This window comes from Podarcis bocagei (genome assembly GCF_964188305.1).
Source record: "Podarcis bocagei genome assembly, chromosome: 7".
Classification (NCBI taxonomy): Eukaryota; Metazoa; Chordata; class Lepidosauria; order Squamata; family Lacertidae; genus Podarcis; species Podarcis bocagei.
Genome location: NC_138132.1, coordinates 30,055,716 through 30,075,244, shown reverse-complemented (window position 1 = coordinate 30,075,244; position 19,529 = coordinate 30,055,716). Strand labels below are relative to the sequence as shown.

Genomic DNA, 19,529 nt, shown 5'->3' with positions numbered 1-19,529 from the left:
TATATAAATGAATATTTGGGGATGGGGAGGATACGAATAGGACGTGCCTCTTTTCTTTATTTCAGGAAGCAGTTTGCACCTCCCAAATTTGGGAAGTGCTGGTGTAAGCGATCTGGCAAAGCCTGACGCTTTTAGCAGCAGGGGATACGGACGGGATTAGATCAGTTTAAGAATAATGTCTCAGGGACTTCGGAAAGCCGTGATCACAATGTAAAAACGGCAGGCAGGTGGAGGGGCTAAAATTAGGAGCCGGGATTGTCTGCTTCGGCGAGGAGGAGGCAGGCAGAAGGCGATGGGTAAATTGGGGGTGTTTGCGCCGGCGCAGCCGCTGATTGGCTCTCGCGTTATATTGGGTGGCGCCTCCAATTATGGGCACAGGAGCAAAAGAGGATCAGGGCTGGTGGGTGTGCGCTGGGCAGCTGCCAGCCCCCACCCACCAGCCCTGGGGCGAGGGGAGGGGGCGTGTCTCACGAGTAAGAGGGCGGGGCTCCGCCTGCAAGCGTGCGAATGAAATTCAATCCGCCTCGAGCCGTTCATTCATTCACTTACTTTTGGGCGGTTTCGAGCGGGACCTTCGCCTTGGGAAAAGCGAAAGGAAGCGCCACGCCGCTCTGTTCTGGCGAGTGCGTTTATCTGGCCATCAAATACGTGGTGCTGCTTTGTCGACGGGGTACTTTCACCTGCGAAAAGGCAACCAATCGAGCAACAAGAAGAAGAAGAAAGCGAAGGAAGCAAGCAAAGAAGGAAAGGAAAGACCAGTGAAGGGGATCGGGTCAGGGTTTGGGGTTGTTTTTTTCTTTTTCTTTTTACCAAATGGCCAAAGGAGAAGGAGCGGAGAGCGTTGCAACTGCGGGTCTTTTGCAGCAAAGTATCTTGAAGCAAGAGGAACTGATACGTCCCAAGGTACGTAAGGAAAAATGTGAGGGGGGTCCCCTTTGCGAGGTCGGGCCGGGGCTGGGGGTGGGAGTTTAGAAATCCCCAAGGGATTTGAAGCCGCGATCCTCGCGCGCTGGGCTCGGGAGGAGGGGAGTTCCATCGGGCGTTACTCTCGAGGAGCTATGGCTAGGAAGACCGGGGCTGCCACGTGAGTGGATCCGCATGGCTCGATCCGGATGGCCTTTGGGAGTTTCTTCTTCTTCAAAGGGCCGTGCATTGTGTGTGCAAGAGAGAGGCTTTGGAGCAGAAACCGCACTATAGATCCTGCGATTCGCTCCAACGCCGGGATGCGGATCGTGGCGTCAAAGCGATGTGGCAGATCCGAATCCCGTCGGGATTGGGGCGTGGGGGTGGTGACGGGAGGACTCCTTATAAGGTTTATCCGTCCAGATGAGAGGAGGGGAACGGCCCACATCTCGGATGATTACTGTGGCGGGTTGGAGGCGCTTTGTCCGGGCTGGCTTTTCTCGGGAGGCGCCGGGGCCATTAGTCTGGGCTGAGCTCTCTGCGCGGGACGCTGCGAAGTCTCGCACCGCCTGCTGCGCCCCCTGCCTTTCTTCCCCCACAACCTTCGAGTGGTAGTAAATCGGCTCCAAAGGCCTCCGAGCCGTTCAAGTTCATTCATTAGAGACAAGGGCAAACTTTCCTTAAAGGCGCCGCGTTCGCTTTGCTCTCGATGGGTGGGGGTCGCTCGCGCTGTTTTAACTTCCTGGCAACTAGAAAATCAGACTTGTTCCCGCTTTCTCATATGCATTTAAAATATATACATAGCGGAGTGGGAGGTCCACGTGGAAGTAAAGAGGATAGGGAGCATAAAGTAATAACTGATTTATAGGGTGTTCGTACTAATGTACAAACTTATTACGTTTGTTTTTGTAAACTATATGGAAGGGGGATGTCTATGTCTAGTTTTTAACTCTAAAGTTTAGAGTCTAAACTTTGGAGGAAAAGGCTATGTTCCTTCTCCCCCACTGTCAGAGGCAATATTCCTCTGAACACTGAGAATCACAAGTGGGGAGAGTTTTGCTGCTGGACTCTGGTCTTGGCTTTCCATCTGGTTGGTCCCTGACAACAGGATTCTGGACTAAATGGGCCACTGACCTGATCCAGAAGGGCTCTTCTTGAGTTCTAACCATGACTTCCAAGGTGGGATTTTGACCTGTTGGCTTCCTCATGACTCTTGAAGACTCTAGAGAATCTGGGGCAGAGATGAGAGAAAGCTGGTCAAAAGATAATAGCCCTGGGCACTAAATGAAAACTGGCAGTACTGATAGTAGATGCTATTGATCCTTATTCCAGGACTCGAAAGGGTATCGTTGAACAGTTTGCAGTATGTTGAATGGGTGCAAAATGTGTTTGGGAATTTCACCTACCCAAGTAGGTTCTTGTGTGAATGAATGGCGTAAGGAGGAGTGTAATTTAAGGGGTTTGGAACAGCACATGAACTGCATTACTAGGATTAGAGACAATGACTTTCAGCGAACCCTGGGTTAAAAGCAGAGAAACACAACACTTCTTGAATGGGACCAGCCTCTTGTATAAAGCAGGGGTGCTATTTTGCAGTGTGTGTGTCTTCCCCCCTATAAGATTTGAAGGTCCATTCATTCAAGCTTGAATTGCAAAAAGTCAATATGCTACAAGAGCATGTGTAGTTGCTTCAGAGTTAGCAATGTTATCACTCAACATAGGTCAGAGTTATTAAAAGGGGTGGTGGGATTCTTGCCTTTGGCATGCACGCTCCATACCCATTTTAAAGTGCTCCTGAGGAGCAATTCTGTGGAGCCTGCCACACGGCTGATGGCAGGGGCAAGAGCATCCCCCACCCCATGAAATGCTTTGCAGGCTTCTTCCAGTGTTAGTTGCAATACCCCTACTGAAGATGTTGACTCCTTGCAACAGAAAGGAAAGGCGAGAAGCACAGAGGTGCCTTGCTCAAGGTTGCCTGTTGTTGAATTAGTATCAGGATTGGCTTCTGATAGTGGAAAGCCTTACTCCTTGCAAAGGCTTTGGAGACTCATTGTTACAGCAGCCCCTTGTACTGTGCTTCATGGGGTGAGAGTAGCTCATAACTTCCCACAGGGCACTATTGATGGAGCCCGCCTCCTGAGGAAAGTGTACACCAGTGCCGTTGAAGTACGTGTCTCTTTCAGGGCCTCTCCCTTTCCAATTGCCAATTCCCGGGCTTGGGGGGTGGGGAGCTGCCCCAGCTGTTCTCCCTGCGAATGCAGCTGTGCCGCTAAACTTGGCAGCTGGATTGCTTTGCAGAATTAGGCTTGTGTTAGTCCACTGGCTCCATTCAAAGCAGTTGGTTTTGCTGCTTTCTAGAGAAGTTTGCTTGTTATCTGTAAACCAATCCCTCGTTGTTAATCTTCTAGATTAAATATGGTCCAGTGGATCCAGGGAGCTGTGCGCATTGTTCTTTTTTCCTGCTTCCGAGTTTACTGTATAGCTAGATGGAGCAGTTGCATTGCCAGGCAGCCACGTGGAGCTTATGCTGAATAATCTTACTGAAAGAGTAAGGCAGGAAATGTGTGTTTGTGTCTTCCCTGCCCACCAATTAAAATCTCACTTCCGCCATAGATTCAGTAGGTAGGCTTTTGTGGGTTGCCATCTGTATTTCAGCTGTGTCTCCATCTGAAAAATGGTGATAGTAATACTGGCCTGCTTTATGGGGCTGCTCTGAAGCTTTTCTGAGGGAGCCCATGGCTTTTCAGTGCTCTGAAGCAAGCAGAGGGAACTTGTGTTGTTGGACTCCAGTTCACATCATCCCCAGCCAGAGATGAGGAATGGTGGGAGTTCAGCAACATCTAGAGGGCCACAGTTTCCCCATCCCAGCTGTACAGTGCAATGTAGTGATTAAAAACAATTGTGGTGCAAACCTACTCAGAAGTATATGGAGATCAGTGGGGCTTACTTTCATGGAAGGAAGTGCATTTTACGAGTGCAGCCTTAAAGAGAGCACCACCGCCAGGAAATGAGGACTTGGATCGCAGGTGGTACTTATGATGGAAACAAAGTGGTGCTTCTCTCCAGAAAAGGTTCATATGGCTAAATACTATATATTTGTGGTGGGAATCTTGGTTTAGACAGCCAGCACCTGCAGAGTGTGTGTCATCAGATGCTTCATGGAGAAGAGAACCCATTTTATGTGGGTTTTTAAAAAATATCTTTAAGCACTTCATGTAACTGTTTAGAGTACTATTGCATTATCTGACCACAGACTGAACTGCAGCAGGTACATATCTGATCCCTTCCATGATATTCAGAGGGTTTAAGGCTGCACAGCTATCCCAAACTCCATAGGAGTAAACCCCACTGAACTCAATGCATCTTCCTTCTGAGTAGATTGTGTGTGTGTGTGTGTGTGTGTGTGTGTGTGATTAACTGTAAGACCCTGATTCTTGAGAAAGGGAGGGAGCAAACATGATGGATCTCTCTGGATTCTACCTTTAAAGCTGCGTACACACACTACATTCAAAGCTCATTCTTTTTCTCAAGGAATTCTGGGTACTGCATTTCACTAAGGGTTGCTGGGAATGGGAACACTGTGAGGGGTAAAACATTGTGCCCAGGATTCTTTGAAGGAAAGAATGTGATTTGAGTGTGCTTTAAAGGTAATAGTGTGTACAGTGGTACCTCGAGTTACAAACACCTCAGGTTACAAACTCCGCTAACTTGGAAGAGTTACCTCGAGTCAAGAACTTTGCCCCGGGATGAGAACGGAAATCGTGTGCTGGCGGCGCAGCAGCAGTAAGAGGCCCCATTAGCGAAAGCACGCCTCTAGTTAAGAACAGTGTCAGGTTAAGAATGGACCTCTGAACGAATTAAGTTTGTAACTAGAGGTACCAATGTACACAGCCTTACATGGGACTGCTGCTGCTGATTGGGTGTGGGGTAGGGTTTTTCAGTCTTCCAAAAGGCTCTGGGTAGCATAACTGGTCTGGTCTGCATAAAAACTCTGTGAGGTAGGCTTAGTCTGAAAGACTGTGACTGGCCAAAGTTCAGCAGGTAGTCTTCCAAGTCCACTGCTCTACCTTTGGGGAGGGCTGCTGCATAGAGAGAGAGCACCTGCTTTCCGTCCAAAGGGTTCCGGGTAATCCCAAGTATCGCCTGGTAGGGCTGGCAAAGACTCCCCTCTGAAACCCTGGAGAGCCACTGGCAGTTGGGAAGGCTAAACTGTGGCTTCCCATATGTTGCCGGGCTTCAGTCACCCCAACATTAAGAGAACCAGATATAGGCTAGCGGTGGGGAAGCAGTGGTCATAGAGTCATAGAACTTGGAAGGGACCCTGAGAGTCATCTAGTCCAAGTCCCTGCAATGCAGGAATTTCAACATGCATTCCCCCATCCAATTTGAAATCATACCAGACCCTGCTTAGCTTTGCAAATGTGCTAGCATTTTAATGAATGAATGATGATGACATTGCTGCACCACTAGGAAATTGGTCGGTTCTGAAATTATTACCTGTTTAAGAAGTAGGCTTGTCATGGCCATAGTTTTGTATGCCATGGTGAGCTTATTAAAAGTAAATGGCCTGTAAATGCCATATAAAATAAACATTTCACCCCACCCCCTGAATAGACAGGGAACAAAAAGACAGGGAGAGTTTTACTTGGTTAGCAGGAAATTAGTGTTGTGGTGTGGAATGCATTGCCACACACGCACAAGCAACACACCCACTCTGGGCAACTTCTGTTGTCTGTCCTTGATGCAACTCCATTGTCCGCTTGAGGCAGAGCTGTTTGCAAACGTTGAGTGAGCAATGTAAATCTTTGCTAGTAAGAGTGGGGAGTAGTAAAGCTGTCTCCTCAAATATGCCTTGAGCTAATACAACCAGATATGACACATTGCTTGGAAGTCATTCAAGGCTCTGGACTGATAAATGCAAGAAAGTGATTTAAAAAAACCACACACAACCTCAACAAGTTGCAAAGTTGTTAGGTTGTCAGGCTGTTCCCACAAGAAGCTGAATATGCCCAGGAATGATGGTGGCTAATTTAGTACGTCCTGTCCTCTATTTTCCAGAGAGAAAGCAAAGGAAAGCTATCGATATGCAACAAAGTGTGTTATGCCATTGGCGGAGCGCCCTACCAGATCACTGGCTGCGCCTTGGGCTTCTTTCTGCAGATTTACTTGTTGGATGTGGCTCAGGTAAGTCTGACCAGCTTGTATGTTTGCTTTTTGAGGGGTGGCCCAAAGGTGATGGAATGCAGCACTCCACTGAGTAACCTGCAAATTGAAACAGAACGTTGGCAGAGAAGGGTTTTGGCTATGCCTGACAGGCACTTGCATGAAGGCTGCCTTTGGATATGCTGTAGCTAACAATATAGCAGAAGAGAGCGGTAGAGTTCTGTTGGTGGAGGAAGGTCCATAGCTTAGTGATGGAGCAGCTGCATTGTATGCAGAAAGTCGCAGGTTCAATCCCTGGCAGGTAGGGGTGAGAAAGACTTCCTATCTAAACACCCTGGGAGCCACCTTCCATCAGAATAGACAACATTGAGCTAGATGGATCTATGTCCTGACTTGGTATAAGGCAGCTTTCTATATTCCGGTGTAAATTATGTTGTTTGCAGGAGTAGCATTTCATGATGCAAGTTCCTCTTCCAAGGAAAATGTGCCCTACTAGCCACCTGGGGCTTGAAAACCCTCCAGTTTTTTGATGCCTGCCTGAGGGGTTTTTCCAAGCACCTGACAGGCTGCACTTTGGAGCTGCTGGTTTTTGTGTTATGGTGTCATCTCTCCCTGCCTGCTGAGCTTCTGTAATGTGTGGTAGGTCACAAGTTGTTCAAGCTTAGTGGGGGCAGACAAAGACCACCTGAGATGACAAAGAAAAATGGTGCATTTGGAAAGCATAACTGATGGAACCTCACCTTGTACTCACGTGCTTCCACACCTTCAGTCATAAACTGCTCGAGCTGAATTGGATCTCTTCCTCTCCCGCATAGCTGGACCCTTTCTATGCATCCATCATCCTTTTTGTGGGCCGCGCATGGGATGCCATTACTGATCCACTGGTGGGTTTCTTCATCAGTAAAACGTCATGGAGTCGCCTTGGACGCCTGATGCCCTGGTAAGCTGGTTTTTGCCAAAATTTGGGATTCGTAGAGCTAGTCAGTGCATAGTGCTTGTCCCTATGTTGAGAAGCACATGCATTTGTGAATGGAGTGGTGGCCTGTCTCGGGGCAGATCTTTCATAATACGGCTCCCCATGTGAAGCCAAAATTTGGTGATCTTCTCATATATCCTTTCAAGCTTCAAACTAAGCCCCCTCAGCTTAGTCTCCTGTGTAGGGGAAACTCCTGAGGCAAGCAAGAGGCGTTGTTCGAGATAAGGACAAATGACCCTAAATCAGCGGCAGGGAGAAAAGGAGCCCATCAGCTGCAGGAATAGAAGTTTTTGGATTAACTATCTGCAATCTGGATTCAGACTGTTCTTCCTAGATTGGAAAAATGGCTTTTTTCTTTCTTGGCCTCCCCTGCAAAATGAATGAGCTGTGTGTAGTTGTAGCTATGTTATTCTGTCTGATAACAAGGAAAAGAGAGGGCAGGCATTTGGTTTATGCCCAACAAAGGATTTAGCAGTGTTTTATTATTCACTCCCCACTTGGCTGAGGTTGAATGGGCTTTATTTAAATTATCTTTGGACTGAACCAGGAGTGTAAGGGAGCAATTCAGAGTAAGAAGATGAACGGTTGCTTATTCAATCTAGCAAGAGATTGCATTTGTGAACAGGCTTTGATTTTTATAAAACTGCATGCTGAGGAAGAACCCCAGAGTGGAATTTTAATGGCGGAGATGGGTCATTCTAGTCTCATGTGTAAGGGAAACTCCTGAGGCAAGCAAGAGGCAGTTTCCCAGTGCAAGGACACATTGCAGCCAAATGGTGCGATGCAGGGGCAGTGAGGGGTGTGGTGAACGTCCTGAGGGCCAGATAGCTAAGTCTGGAGGGCTACATCCGGCTCCCAGGCCAGAGGCTCCCTACCCCTGGTATAGGTGAAAACTGGATAACAGATCCTTTTAATAATACTGTCATCACTGATAGTCAGAGGCTCCCTGTCAGGCAGGGTTGAAGCTCTTTCTGGAGATAGAACCTTCAAACTACAGCTTTCCCCATCTAGTACTGGAGAGTGTAAATGACTGGAAAGCTTTTGGTGCCTGGGCAAACAGCAGCCTTTCCCCCCTTGAGGACTAGGAGAGTGTTGCCACCTCTTTCCTAACAGGCCTACGCCTCCACAATACTCTTCACACATTGGGCGCAGAAGAATCTGAAAGGCAGTATATTACCCAAATATTTCCTGTTTTCAGTACTTGGAGAAATTAGGGAAGAGAGAGGTTGTCTGAAGGGTGGAAATGTGCTTAAATTAGAACTTGCAGTGGGACCAGAAACCATTGTGGCTATTTGGATTCCTATGGATAAAGTGGAACTTCTTGATAAATCAAAGTTGCAGCAAAATAAATAAAAAAGGGCTAACTAGCACCCTGGGATTTATAAGGAAAAGCTTCCTAGGAGACAGCTGCTTGTGTCTCAACTCTCCCAATCCTCTTTTGGCTGACAGTCAGCAATAGCTAGTTATGGCTGAGGTATAGTGGCAGCCTCTGAATCTGGGAAGCATTTGCATGTGTTACTAGGACTGCATTGCTAACTGGCTGAAGGGCCTAACGGTGGATAACATACGAAAAAGGGTTGGGCGGGGAGGAGCTGCCCAGGGAGAAATTAGATAATGCCTTTCCTTGGTAGGGCATGATTATACTCTCCACCCCACCCTTTGGGGTTCTTAAATTTGCTGGTGCAACTTGCTGCTTTTTGTTTTGCTTCTGTTGGCCTTAAACCCAGGCCCAAAATATCCCTCCCCCACTGCTCTTGCCTTTGCTGAGGTTCCAGGACTGGAATAAAGGGCGGGTGTCTGCCCAGCCAGCATGCAATGATGCTATTTGGGTTCAGTCCAGGAAGGCCAGTCAGAAGCCAGAAAAAACTCCTGTTGGCATCTCACATAGATTGGAGGGGCCTACAACAAAATGTTGCTGTGTGGAATGTTGCTGTTCAGGGTACCTGTCAGTGAATTGGGCCCCCTTTCTTGTAATTCCATTTCATTCCCCTCTCCTATCCCCTTCCCCGCTTTGCCTCCTCATTTTCTGGGTCAGCTTTCTGCTCAGTGCTTATTGTGTTGTTCTCTGGGTTGTCCTTGTGGTGGTGGTTTTGGTACTTCTGCAGGCCTTAGGGTCCATATGTCTATTCCCACCCCCCAGTCTCCGAAGTATGCCATCTGTGGGGAGGGTGTACTTCTGTTTTTGCTGTATGGGGATTGGCTATTGGAGAAGCAGTTAGCCACTGATATACTGTTTTGCAGCGATGGAATTTGCAGTTGTACCTCGGAAGTCAAACAGAATCCGTTCCTGAAGTCCGTTCGACTTCCAAATCAAGGCTTCTGATTGGCTGCAGGAAGCTCCTGCAGCCAATTGGAAGCCCCATCGGATGTTCGGGTTCCAAAAGAACATTAAAAAACTGGAACACTCACTTCTGGTTTTCGATCGTTCGGAAGCTGGAACGTTTAACTCCCAAGGCGTTTGGGAGCCAAGGTATGACTGTAATGGGATTTATACCCCAACATACTCTGGAGTGCCCAGGCTCCCCATGTTTGCTGTATATAATATAGATTCTCATTGGCTTTTTATGATATGCTAATAAAATGCTGGCCAGGATGTCAGCAGGAAGTGGGTGGGGGCTAATTAAATTTGTTGGGAGTAGTGGGCTAGTTTATTTTTGGGAAGCAAAAAAAATTCTGCAGTTAGGAGAGTGGCTCAGCCAGATACCTTGTTGGCGTTAGTAAATATGACTCACAAAGACAAAAGGGTGCCAGTAGTGTCTGGAATGTGTTACGAATATGTAGAAACAAATGTGACTTCATCTTCACCTGTACATGATCTCATGGAAATCTTTTGTAAGCGGGCCCGTTGCAGAACAGAAAGCCTCCCCTAGCTGTGACATTGTCTAGGCCATTGTTAAGCTAGAGCTGATTCTTTTAAACCTATTTTAGTAATAACTTGCCTGGCAATTTATTGAAGCTGAGATATTTCTGGGCAAGGCTTCCTGCAGTTGAGCTGAAGTTTGTGTGAGTGGGCTTAACAGCTTCCATAGCACCAGTGCTTCTCCCTCACTTTTGCCTCTCGAATGGTGAGTTGCAAATACAGTATTGAAAGTCCAGAATAGCAACATGTCAGAGAGCAGTTAAGTTTAGTGATTTCTGATGCGGTAAGTGGGCTGAGGCAGATGGCTTATGAGGTCGTGTCCTTATCAATCTGAGTCGGCTTGCTTCTCTCTAAAATTGGCTCCCTCTCCATCGCACGTCTCTCCAGTCAGGCTTGCAGGGAACAGGGCTCGCTCCTGCGATGCAATCTTGTGCACATCTCCTTAGAAGTAAGTTCCACTGTCTTTGATGGGGCTTAGCATGCAAAGGCTTGTAGCCTTATTCTAATATTGCCCACAACATCTTTAGCATGTTCTCTGCAATGGCTTTTGGGCGTCTTCCCTCTCCAAGAAGTAGCCACAAGGAGAAACATGGGTGTGGGTGGGTGTTTCTGGAACACACGCTCAATTTGCAGACAATGACTGTGAGGACCATGAGTCCATGCACCCTAGAAGGTGCCCCAGTAAGATTTGCAGGGGTTCTGTGGTAGGTGATTGAGGACTTCTCTGTACAAGTGGTAAACCAAGAACAAACCTTGGTTACAGCTCATGGTTTGTCTGGCCCTAGTTTGGTTCTGGTAGCAGCAGAAGAAGCACTGTGGCTGCGATCTTTGCTTGGGAAACTTGCTCATTTGTGCTAAGCTGTGGTTTAGCACAGCATTTCATGAAAACTGAGCCAGGGTTTTACTAAATAATAATATTGGGCGGTATTATTATTGCTTGTTACCATGTTATGTATCTTTGTGTTTTTTACATTGTAAACTGCCCTGTGCTCCTAGGGTGAAGGTTGCTATAGAAATTTAATAAATCTTAATAATAATAAATAAAACACTAATAATAATACAGTGAAAATTTTGCTTTTAAAAACTTCAACATGGAAGCTAGGCTTACTTTTGAAAAATCTGCTTTTAATTTTTTAAAAATTAGTATCTCCTCTGCGCCCACCTCACACTTTCCATTCTGATTTGAAGCTGAAAATCAAACTCTTTCCCTTTCCCCAAGAGCAACGTGTGTGGAAGGAAGCTATTTCACACATGGCAGAGGAAACGGTTAAAGCCGGTGGGCGGGGAAGGAGAAGAGATTGCAGTGGAACACACCATCGGAGCTCAGCCAATGGAGAGCCAGGGTGTGTGCCTGTCTAGCCTGTTTCATATATCTCTGCGGATCAGCGGGTGGGGGTTACTAGAAGTCAAACTGCTGGGAGACTCTGTCACTCTTAGAATGGGTTGGAGAGGAGGAAACGGATGAAGCTGGCCGTCCGGTCTTGAACTCTGTAGCAGTCATTCTTGCTAAAAAGGTGTTTTACAAGGGGATCTCCACAAGGGCATCCCCACTGTAGGGTGTGGACGCTCCTCCACTTTCCGCACCACTATCAAGCTATGTAGAGTTTATGGGGATTATTATTTTTTAAGCCCAGGGGCAAGAGGAAGGCTATGCAAATACTGAGTATTCTAGTTCAGAATATCAGGACGCTTGTGATTGTCTTAGTGTCCTACACACGTCACCTTTCCTTTCCGCGTCATGGGAATTGGCGTGCTGTGGGGCAAAATGCCAATGAGTCACATTAAAATAATTTCTCTCTTCCGTCTGCTTCCCTTGCCAGATGGAGAAAAGTAGTCTTGCACACACCCTGAGGGATGAATTTAATTTTCGGCCACATGGCTGCAGCCCCCAAAAGAGAAATGAGATTCCTAAGAATTCTACCAGGATTGCCCATGCCTGTTTTTTATTATTATTATGCCCACATAATATGCGCACAGAAACCCTTTTTTTTAAAGAAAGAAAAGAAAAACTAATTCAGACTTGCTCTCCACAATAGCTCTTGTTACCCTTTTAAAACTCTGACCAGAAACTCTGACTTACAATACTCACTTAACAGTGGGGCAGTTCCTGCCCCACATAGTCCTTACAATCCATGTGAAGCAAGACTGGTGGGCACAGCCCCCTAGCTATCGGTCACAGGGCATCACAATGACATCAAGTGCAAAGAGCTTTGAAGTGCTAAAGTTGGGACTTCAAAGCCCCTTTCAAGGCGCTGCTAAAACTTGTTTTCCCAGGGGTTTCCATTCAAATCCATCCTTGAATCAGGAAGGGGTTTGTCTGGAATCTTGCTCATTTCAGCTATACTGCTATGTTCCTGCATGAGAAACATTCATGCCCAGCCAGCACAGGATTTCTCCTCCCCCTCCTGCCCATCAGATAACTGAAGTCAGTTGAAGAATGGGTGGGCATTTTCTGGGGAAAGTTGCCTCTCAGACCAATTCAGACCCCCTGGAGAGCCAAGGTTGGCCTACAAGCTGGAGGTTTTGAGAATGCAGAAAGTCCAAATGACAGTACACACATTTCTAGCGTGTACAGTCCACAGAGAAGTCCTACACAAAGGCTTATTGAACCGAATGAGAACTGCACCGAGAGAACAGTAAATGTGTTCTTGCAAGGCTCCTCTTCATTTTAATGAGGCCTATGCAAGAGCACAGTCCCATTATAGGTTGTGTCCTCCAGATCTCTCTTGGCAACCTTGAGTTTAGTTATCAAAGGGTGTGTACACGTGTGTAACCCGGTGCCACTTTTGATTTTTGTCTCTGTGCATTAGCTAGCAGATGAAGGCAAGAATGAGCCAGCCAGTCCTCCCCCAACCCAATCCCACCTGGATTGAGCATCCACTCTTCACATGTTAGCCTCTGCTTATGTGCTGGGGGGGGGAGCTTTGCTTGGTTGGATCCCTATTCTTCATGCTTATTAGATTGGAAAAGCTGGGGAAAAGTTGACGAGCATTGGGCCAACTTCACTTGGGAGGAATATGGTTCTTCCTCCCCTGTCGGAGACACTGTGCCTCTGAATACCAGTTGCTGAAAACCATGACAGAGGAGAGGGGTTGTTGTGCTCAGGTCTGGCTGGCTTGCTTGCTTCCTGCAGACAACTGTGAAACTGGGATGCTCGATTACTGGCTTGATCTAGCCGGCTTCTCTTACGTTCACCAGGTCCTTTCCTGTAAAAGGATTTAGCAGTTTCTCTCCTAGGGAATAAATGGATATCTTCCCCTTTGTCTCTTCACCCCAATCCCCGTCCTCCGTCTCTATGTACTTCTCTGTCCTGTTGATAACGTATCCTTGCTACAGAGAATGTGCATACAGCAACGCATTCTGGTTTCCTGGAGGACCAGTGACACAAGAGGCATTGAATGATAAAGAACTAGGTTTCCAGTTAAGGGCGAAAGCTATAGCCCAAGTTGCCTATGTTGCAGGATACCCCACTGCTTTCCAGCATGCTGCCTGCTTCCCTCCCCTGGGTTTTTATTTGTTCTGGGGTGTATGTAGATCTTTAGCTTGTTTGGGGGAGGAATTCTGAGCATTGCCAGTTTTCCTTCTGTGAAATGCGTATCTTGTGGAAATAAACCCACCTGAGTTGACTAGCTTGCAGAAATATTTGGCCTGTCAAGCCACACTTATTTATGCTAGTTTTCTGTGGCTTACAATAGGCTGGTGACCTACACCTAATTCTTTGTCACTGGATGGCCAAGTGGCTGTTTAAAACTCTGTCTTATCATGTGGTCCTGCGTGGGAAGTAGATACACAAAGAAAGCCAGTTCGCTTCTCTTTTCTGAGCGAGGGAGGTAGTGAATTCCTCTCTTTGGGTGGAGAAGGTGGCACTTTAGTTCCTTGGTTTAGCTTTCCTCGCCTCACACGCACAGCATGTAGACTTCTCCTGCCTCCCTTCCAGTCCTGTAAAATGCTTAGCTCCTCCTGAAGCAGACGGACCTTCTTGCCAAATCTCTGCTTTGTTGCTCACAACAGGTTCTAAAGCTCAGCAGGCCTGCTCCTGCTGCCTCATTGAGGGGGACTGTGTGATCAAAGCCCCACTGCACAAAACCTTACTCAGCTCTTTATGCTCTCTGGAACTTTGCCTCTTCTCTCTCTCTTGTTTCTCTCTCTCTTCTCCTACCCACCCAATCCCGCCCAAGCACTGACAAGCCTGGAATTATAAGCTTGTAGGACTGCAAGCTGAATCTGAAGGTCATCTAATCCCTTGGAGCTGAACCAAGGGTTCTGACCATGAGGCGGGGCTCACAGGGATACATACCGCAGCCATAGAGTGAAGAGAATGACAATTATACTTGGCTTTGTTTCCAGTTGTCTTAGCGTTTCCCAAGGATTGTGTCAGTATTTGCTTCCTAAAAGTAGGCCGGTATAATTATCCTTTATGATTCAGGTCAGGGACTTGGATTTGGTGGCTTTTCCAAGGCAGCCTAGTAAGTTCACGACTGACATCAGCTTTAACTCCTCCGTGGTAATAAGAACTGCTGTGGCCCCCAGCAGCCATTGAAAGGAACAGGAAGGTGAAAACCCTGTTAGGTCAAGACCAATAGAACTTCTACAGAGGTGGTTAATGGACTACGTTCCTTGCATTTGAAACCAGACGAATTCGTATCAAATTATACTTTTTCTCTTCCTTTTCCTCTCTCCGAACCCCAAACTACCACATATCAGGTTTTTCTCATCTTGCTTCAATTTTCAACAGGATTATATTCTCCACTCCTTTTGCTGTGATCTCCTACTTCCTGATATGGTTTGTGCCCGACATCTCTCAAGGCCAAGTGATGTGGTATCTCTTCTTCTACTGCATCTTCCAGACCCTCGTGACAGTGAGTCCCTCATCTTCTTGTGCACAGCCTGCATTTTGCTTTTGAGCAAGGGTGGGAAACTTCCAGTCCACAGGCCAGATTTGGCCCACAAGGCCATTCCCCCCAAAACTGCACCTCATTTAGCTCACACCTGACATCATATGGGATGTGGCCAGACCAGCTGCAGAACTGAATTCCCTGTGGGGCAACTTGATCATATATCACCAATGCCTGCAGAAAGTGGCTTTGCCAGTTCTCTGCTTAGTGTGCTTTGCGGAACGTAGGCCTGGCAGAGCCCTTGCAATGTACTTCCCGAGTGCAAGAGTTCCTTCCTTCAGTTGGCACTGCTAGCAGAGGGACTCGGGAGCAGTTTCACCAGCAATATGTCATTGAGTGAAACCGCCATCCCACTCTGCCCTCATACGATGGAGAGGGAGGAACAAGCTGTATTGCTGAGGCGCCAATACAGCTTGTTCCTCCCTCTGCACCTTTAAACTGCACAGCTGCCCTTGCCTCAGTTGAGCAGTTAAAGGAGCCCCCAGTCCGGTGCTGGCTCCCGCAAGCCAGTGGTGGCTCTGTGAAACTGCTCACCTGAAGGGAGCGCGGTTGCCACTCCCCACAACGAGCAGTTAAAGGAGCCCTGATGGTATGGCCATTTGTGCACACGCCCCAGGGTTGTCTCAGCGGGGGGGGGGGGGACCTTCTTTCCCCCCAGCTGAGCAGTTCAAACAAGCTGCATTGTCCCAGCCTGTGAGCCTGGGTGAAGCCGCCTTGGCTCCCGAGGAGAGAGCTGGGGCAGTTTCACCTAGTGTCTCTTGGGCAAAGGCCAATGCATCTTCTTTTTCCAACATCATGGTATATCGCCAAACCACAATGTTCGGCTGGTGATACAGCGCGATGTTGAAAAGCTGATATCGCCCAGCCCTAATCTTAAATAATAAAACTGAACAAGTGTGCACCGTATGAAGGTGTGTGTATGTTGGTCTTGTTTGCCTCTAAGCACCAGGCCCTTAGCAGGTCCGTGAGCCATTGGCTGCCTGTCTGCAGTGACTGCACCACAGAGCAGGTTGGGGGGGATGCTTCAGAGACCGAATATGCTACTGGCCCCTGGCACACTGGGGGGGGGGGGGAATGCCAGCCCACCACATCAGATAGTTTGAGAAATGCTGATGTAAAACTTTCTGTAAATGGGAAAAGTCTAGTCTAGTACCATTGAGAAGGATTTAAGGCCCTTTCTAGCTAGGCATGTGCTTGCCACATGTTGTTGTGTCTCTTGGTCTGGTTTTCATATTTAAATGCCTGAGGAGGAGGGGTTCCTGCTTGCCACAAGATGGGATCCTGGTAGATCTAGACAATGGAAGTTGGGCAGATTTTGAGTTATGCTCTATTTTTGCAGGTTGAGCAGTCTCTAAAGTTACCCTATCTTATTTTGAGGGCTTGTCTTGTCCAGTAGGGGGTTTATCCTCTTCAGGTTGAGAAGCTTGGCACGCGTCAGGCCCCGAAGCCTTGCTTAACTCTTCTTCTACATCACCCCATCTCCACCACACCCTCCTAAAATAGCATCCACTTCGCATTCGCTTCTCCTTTTGTATATTGTAATTGCAGGTTGGACAAGGGTATGTGTAGTCTGACTTCCTTATTTGCTTGTTCTCCTCTGCAGTGTTTCCATGTTCCGTACTCGGCCCTCACCATGTTCATTAGCAGGGAGCAGAGTGAGCGAGATTCTGCCACTGCCTACCGTAAGAACAGCCACTTCCTTGAATGTTGAAATGCTTGTGCTCCTTTCATTTGAGAGTCTGTCTACTTCTTCCCCCCACCCTCTGCTCTCTTGCCCCAGCTAATTGTGTTTTAACTGTGAATTGCTGGGACTTCAGCATGAAATTTGCTCATATGCCCCGCTCAGTTGCATGTGGAGGCTTGAAATTTTGGGTGTGTGCCTCTGGTTGCTATGGCTGGAGGTCTATACGTTTGCTGATGATGGAGCGTCATCGTTGTTACGTCCAGTAAGGTGTGCATTTGAGTGGAAGCAACTTGCTGAAAAGGGGAGAGACTTTTCAGGCTGTTCCTGTCTACTTTGGAGTGTTTACTTAAGACAGGAAGAACACACCTTTGCAAAGCTTGTGTTCAGTGCCTAGTGATCGTGGATGAATTGTGCAGGACAGTTTGGAAAACGCAGGACAGGAGCATTCAAAATACTTTTTCTCCAACAGAAATTGGACATTAAGATTCCCGGGTTGTGAATAATTAGCTTTTCAGAAATCTCTCCTCTCAGCATATCTGTACAGGTGATCTATTTGTCCCACACTTCTGCTCTCTCCCAAATTTCAGGAAGTTCACCACTGTTAAGTTCCTTGGAATGGATGCAAATCAGCCTCTCATTACAAAAATAAATATTTGCATTGATCTGGGGCTGTTCTGCACATTAGTCAGAACAGCCCCAGATCAACAGAACTCTGGGGCAATAGAACTCTGGTTGTGCCACTTAGAAAGGTAGGGGGCATGTTATGGGGAGGGAATTCACATACCTCACTTGCAATCTTCCAATATGCAATAAAGTAGGCCACTCAATTTTTCACATGGGGGAGCATTAAAAATTAAATTCTTTGCTCCCACTACAGTGGTAATGTCCAGATTTTACCTCTTAATATGTAGAAGAGTTATTTTCAACAATTTTAATATTTAGACCAGAGACCAAAATGTAACCTCACTCAAGAGGAGCTTTTGAGCAACTGCAAGAAAAGGCTGAGGCTCAGAGGCAGTTCACATTCCTCATGGATCCAATTTTCCTTCTACATTATGAAGGAATTCTATCTCTTGACTAGGAAATGAGGGGCTGAATTCTGTTCATGTTTATTTACTATATTTATTTATTGACCATATTTGTTTCCTGCATTTCTTCCAAACTCAAGACAGCATACTTAATTCTTCTCTATTTTATCATCCCAACAACCCTGTGAGATAGGTTAGGTTAGACTGAGCAATGGTCACTGGCCCAAGGTCATCTGGTTATCTTCGTGTCAAAGTGGGGTTTTGAACCTGAGTCGTCTTGGTCCAAACATCTACCCCCCACCGGGTATTTGGGAATATCCATTTTAAGTAGATGCTGACTTGGAAAATAGCTTCCCAGGAGACTGTTGGGAGATGACTGAATACCTTTTGCAAAATAGGCTCCGTTGCTAAGTGGGTTAAACCAGAAATGGGCTTGTTTAGCCAACTTGTGACAGTTAAACTTGCTGGGCGAGCTAGGTTTTCATACACCATTTCTGGCTCAACAGTACACTTATTAGCCCTAATCACCGCTTGTGCATCCCTTTCCTGCAGGCATGACAGTGGAAGTGCTTGGGACCGTCCTGGGAACAGCCATCCAAGGGCAAATTGTGGGCAAAGTGGGCACGCCTTGCATTCCAGACCCGCTCTTGTTGAACATTGGCAATACTTCTTCAGTGGCCATGGAAGAAGTCAACATCACCCATGACACTGGCTCACTCACGGACACGGTACAGATCCCTTTTGAGCATTCCCTAATCCCACTTGGTTGGGGTAATATAGTAAGGGGTTTAGCGGAAGCCCGTGGCTGCAGAGCTGGGCTGGAGAGAGAACTCTTCCTCTTCCTGCTTCTTCGTCAAGAAGACCGTCTAGCAGCCAGGCTGAATACGCACTGATGCTCTAGGTTCAGAGGGGGCAGCATGCCTCCAAATGCCAACTGCTAGGCAGCAGCAAAAGGAGAGAGATCTCTTGACTACATGTCTTGTTTGTGGGCTTCCCAGAGACATTTGGCCACTGTGTGGAACAGGATGATGGACTACAAAAGGGATGGGAAATTTGCACCTCTCCAGCTTGTTGGACTTCATTTCCCATCAGCCCCAACCAAAACAGTAGTCCAGTAGTCCAGTAACATCTGAAGGGCCACAGGTTCCCCATCCTTGGACCAGATGAACCTTTGGGTTCTTACATTCTTATGCTATCATCCCAGGTTTCTTTTGCCTTGATTAAATTGAACTTTGCCATAGGACCATTCTTAACTGGAGGTGCAGCAATCAAACCCGATGCTGTTTCTTGATGCTTTAATGCCCTCCTCCCATTGAATTCCAGGTCAGTTTATAAGAAAGGAAAGCTACACTTTCATCTCAGCCTGTTCATAGTGCTAATTTAATGCTTTGGGCAAAGAGCAAAATACAGATGTAATAATAATTAAAAGCTGTTGGGTTTTTCTGGAATGGTGACTTTTGTTTTACTCCATTGTCAGGCAAGCATATGATGGCCTGTTTTGCGCGTCACACCATGCCAAACTATGGCTTAGCAAGAGCATAGAGGCTTCAGGCGAACCACAAGCTGTAACCAAGGTTTGCCCTATGGTTTACAGCTTAAGTTTTGTTTGGAAGCACTGACTAAACCATAAGTCCAGACTTGCAGAAACGCGCCAAGCCATGGCTTAGCTCAGCACTTCGCAACTCCCAGAGCAGCCAGGGAGAAGCAAAGCCGCCACAATCTCCTCTCCTGACGCCCACATGCTCATGCATTTGTGCCAAGCCATTCTGGAAAACATCACCTCTCATCTGGATGTTCCACCTTTGTCTCCCACCCCCCACCCCAACCTTGTTTCCTATCCTTGTACAGAGAAATGCCTACATGATCGCAGCTGGTGTCATCGGTGGGATATATATTCTTTGTGCTATCGTCTTATCTGTGGGTGTTCGAGAAAGACGAGGTGAGCAAGGACAGCTTAAGTGACCTCTGCAAAGTGGGTGGAGGGGATGGACTCCAAAAGGAAAAGTCCAGGCATAATCTG

General features: G+C 47.2%; 1 protein-coding gene across 1 annotated transcript in view; it reads left to right on the top strand.

The window, feature by feature from the left end:
• The first annotated feature begins 521 nt into the window (after nt 1-521).
• MFSD2A (MFSD2 lysolipid transporter A, lysophospholipid) overlaps nt 522-19,529 on the top strand; it is a 35,450-nt gene continuing 16,442 nt past the window's right edge. Inside the window, exons 1-7 of the mRNA XM_081199941.1 lie at nt 522-903; nt 5,962-6,087; nt 6,882-7,006; nt 14,638-14,761; nt 16,401-16,479; nt 18,062-18,237; nt 19,358-19,448. Of these exons, the coding sequence (XP_081056067.1) occupies nt 814-903; nt 5,962-6,087; nt 6,882-7,006; nt 14,638-14,761; nt 16,401-16,479; nt 18,062-18,237; nt 19,358-19,448 (811 nt within the window). The 5' untranslated portion in view covers nt 522-813. The remainder of the gene's footprint in view (nt 904-5,961; nt 6,088-6,881; nt 7,007-14,637; nt 14,762-16,400; nt 16,480-18,061; nt 18,238-19,357; nt 19,449-19,529) is intronic.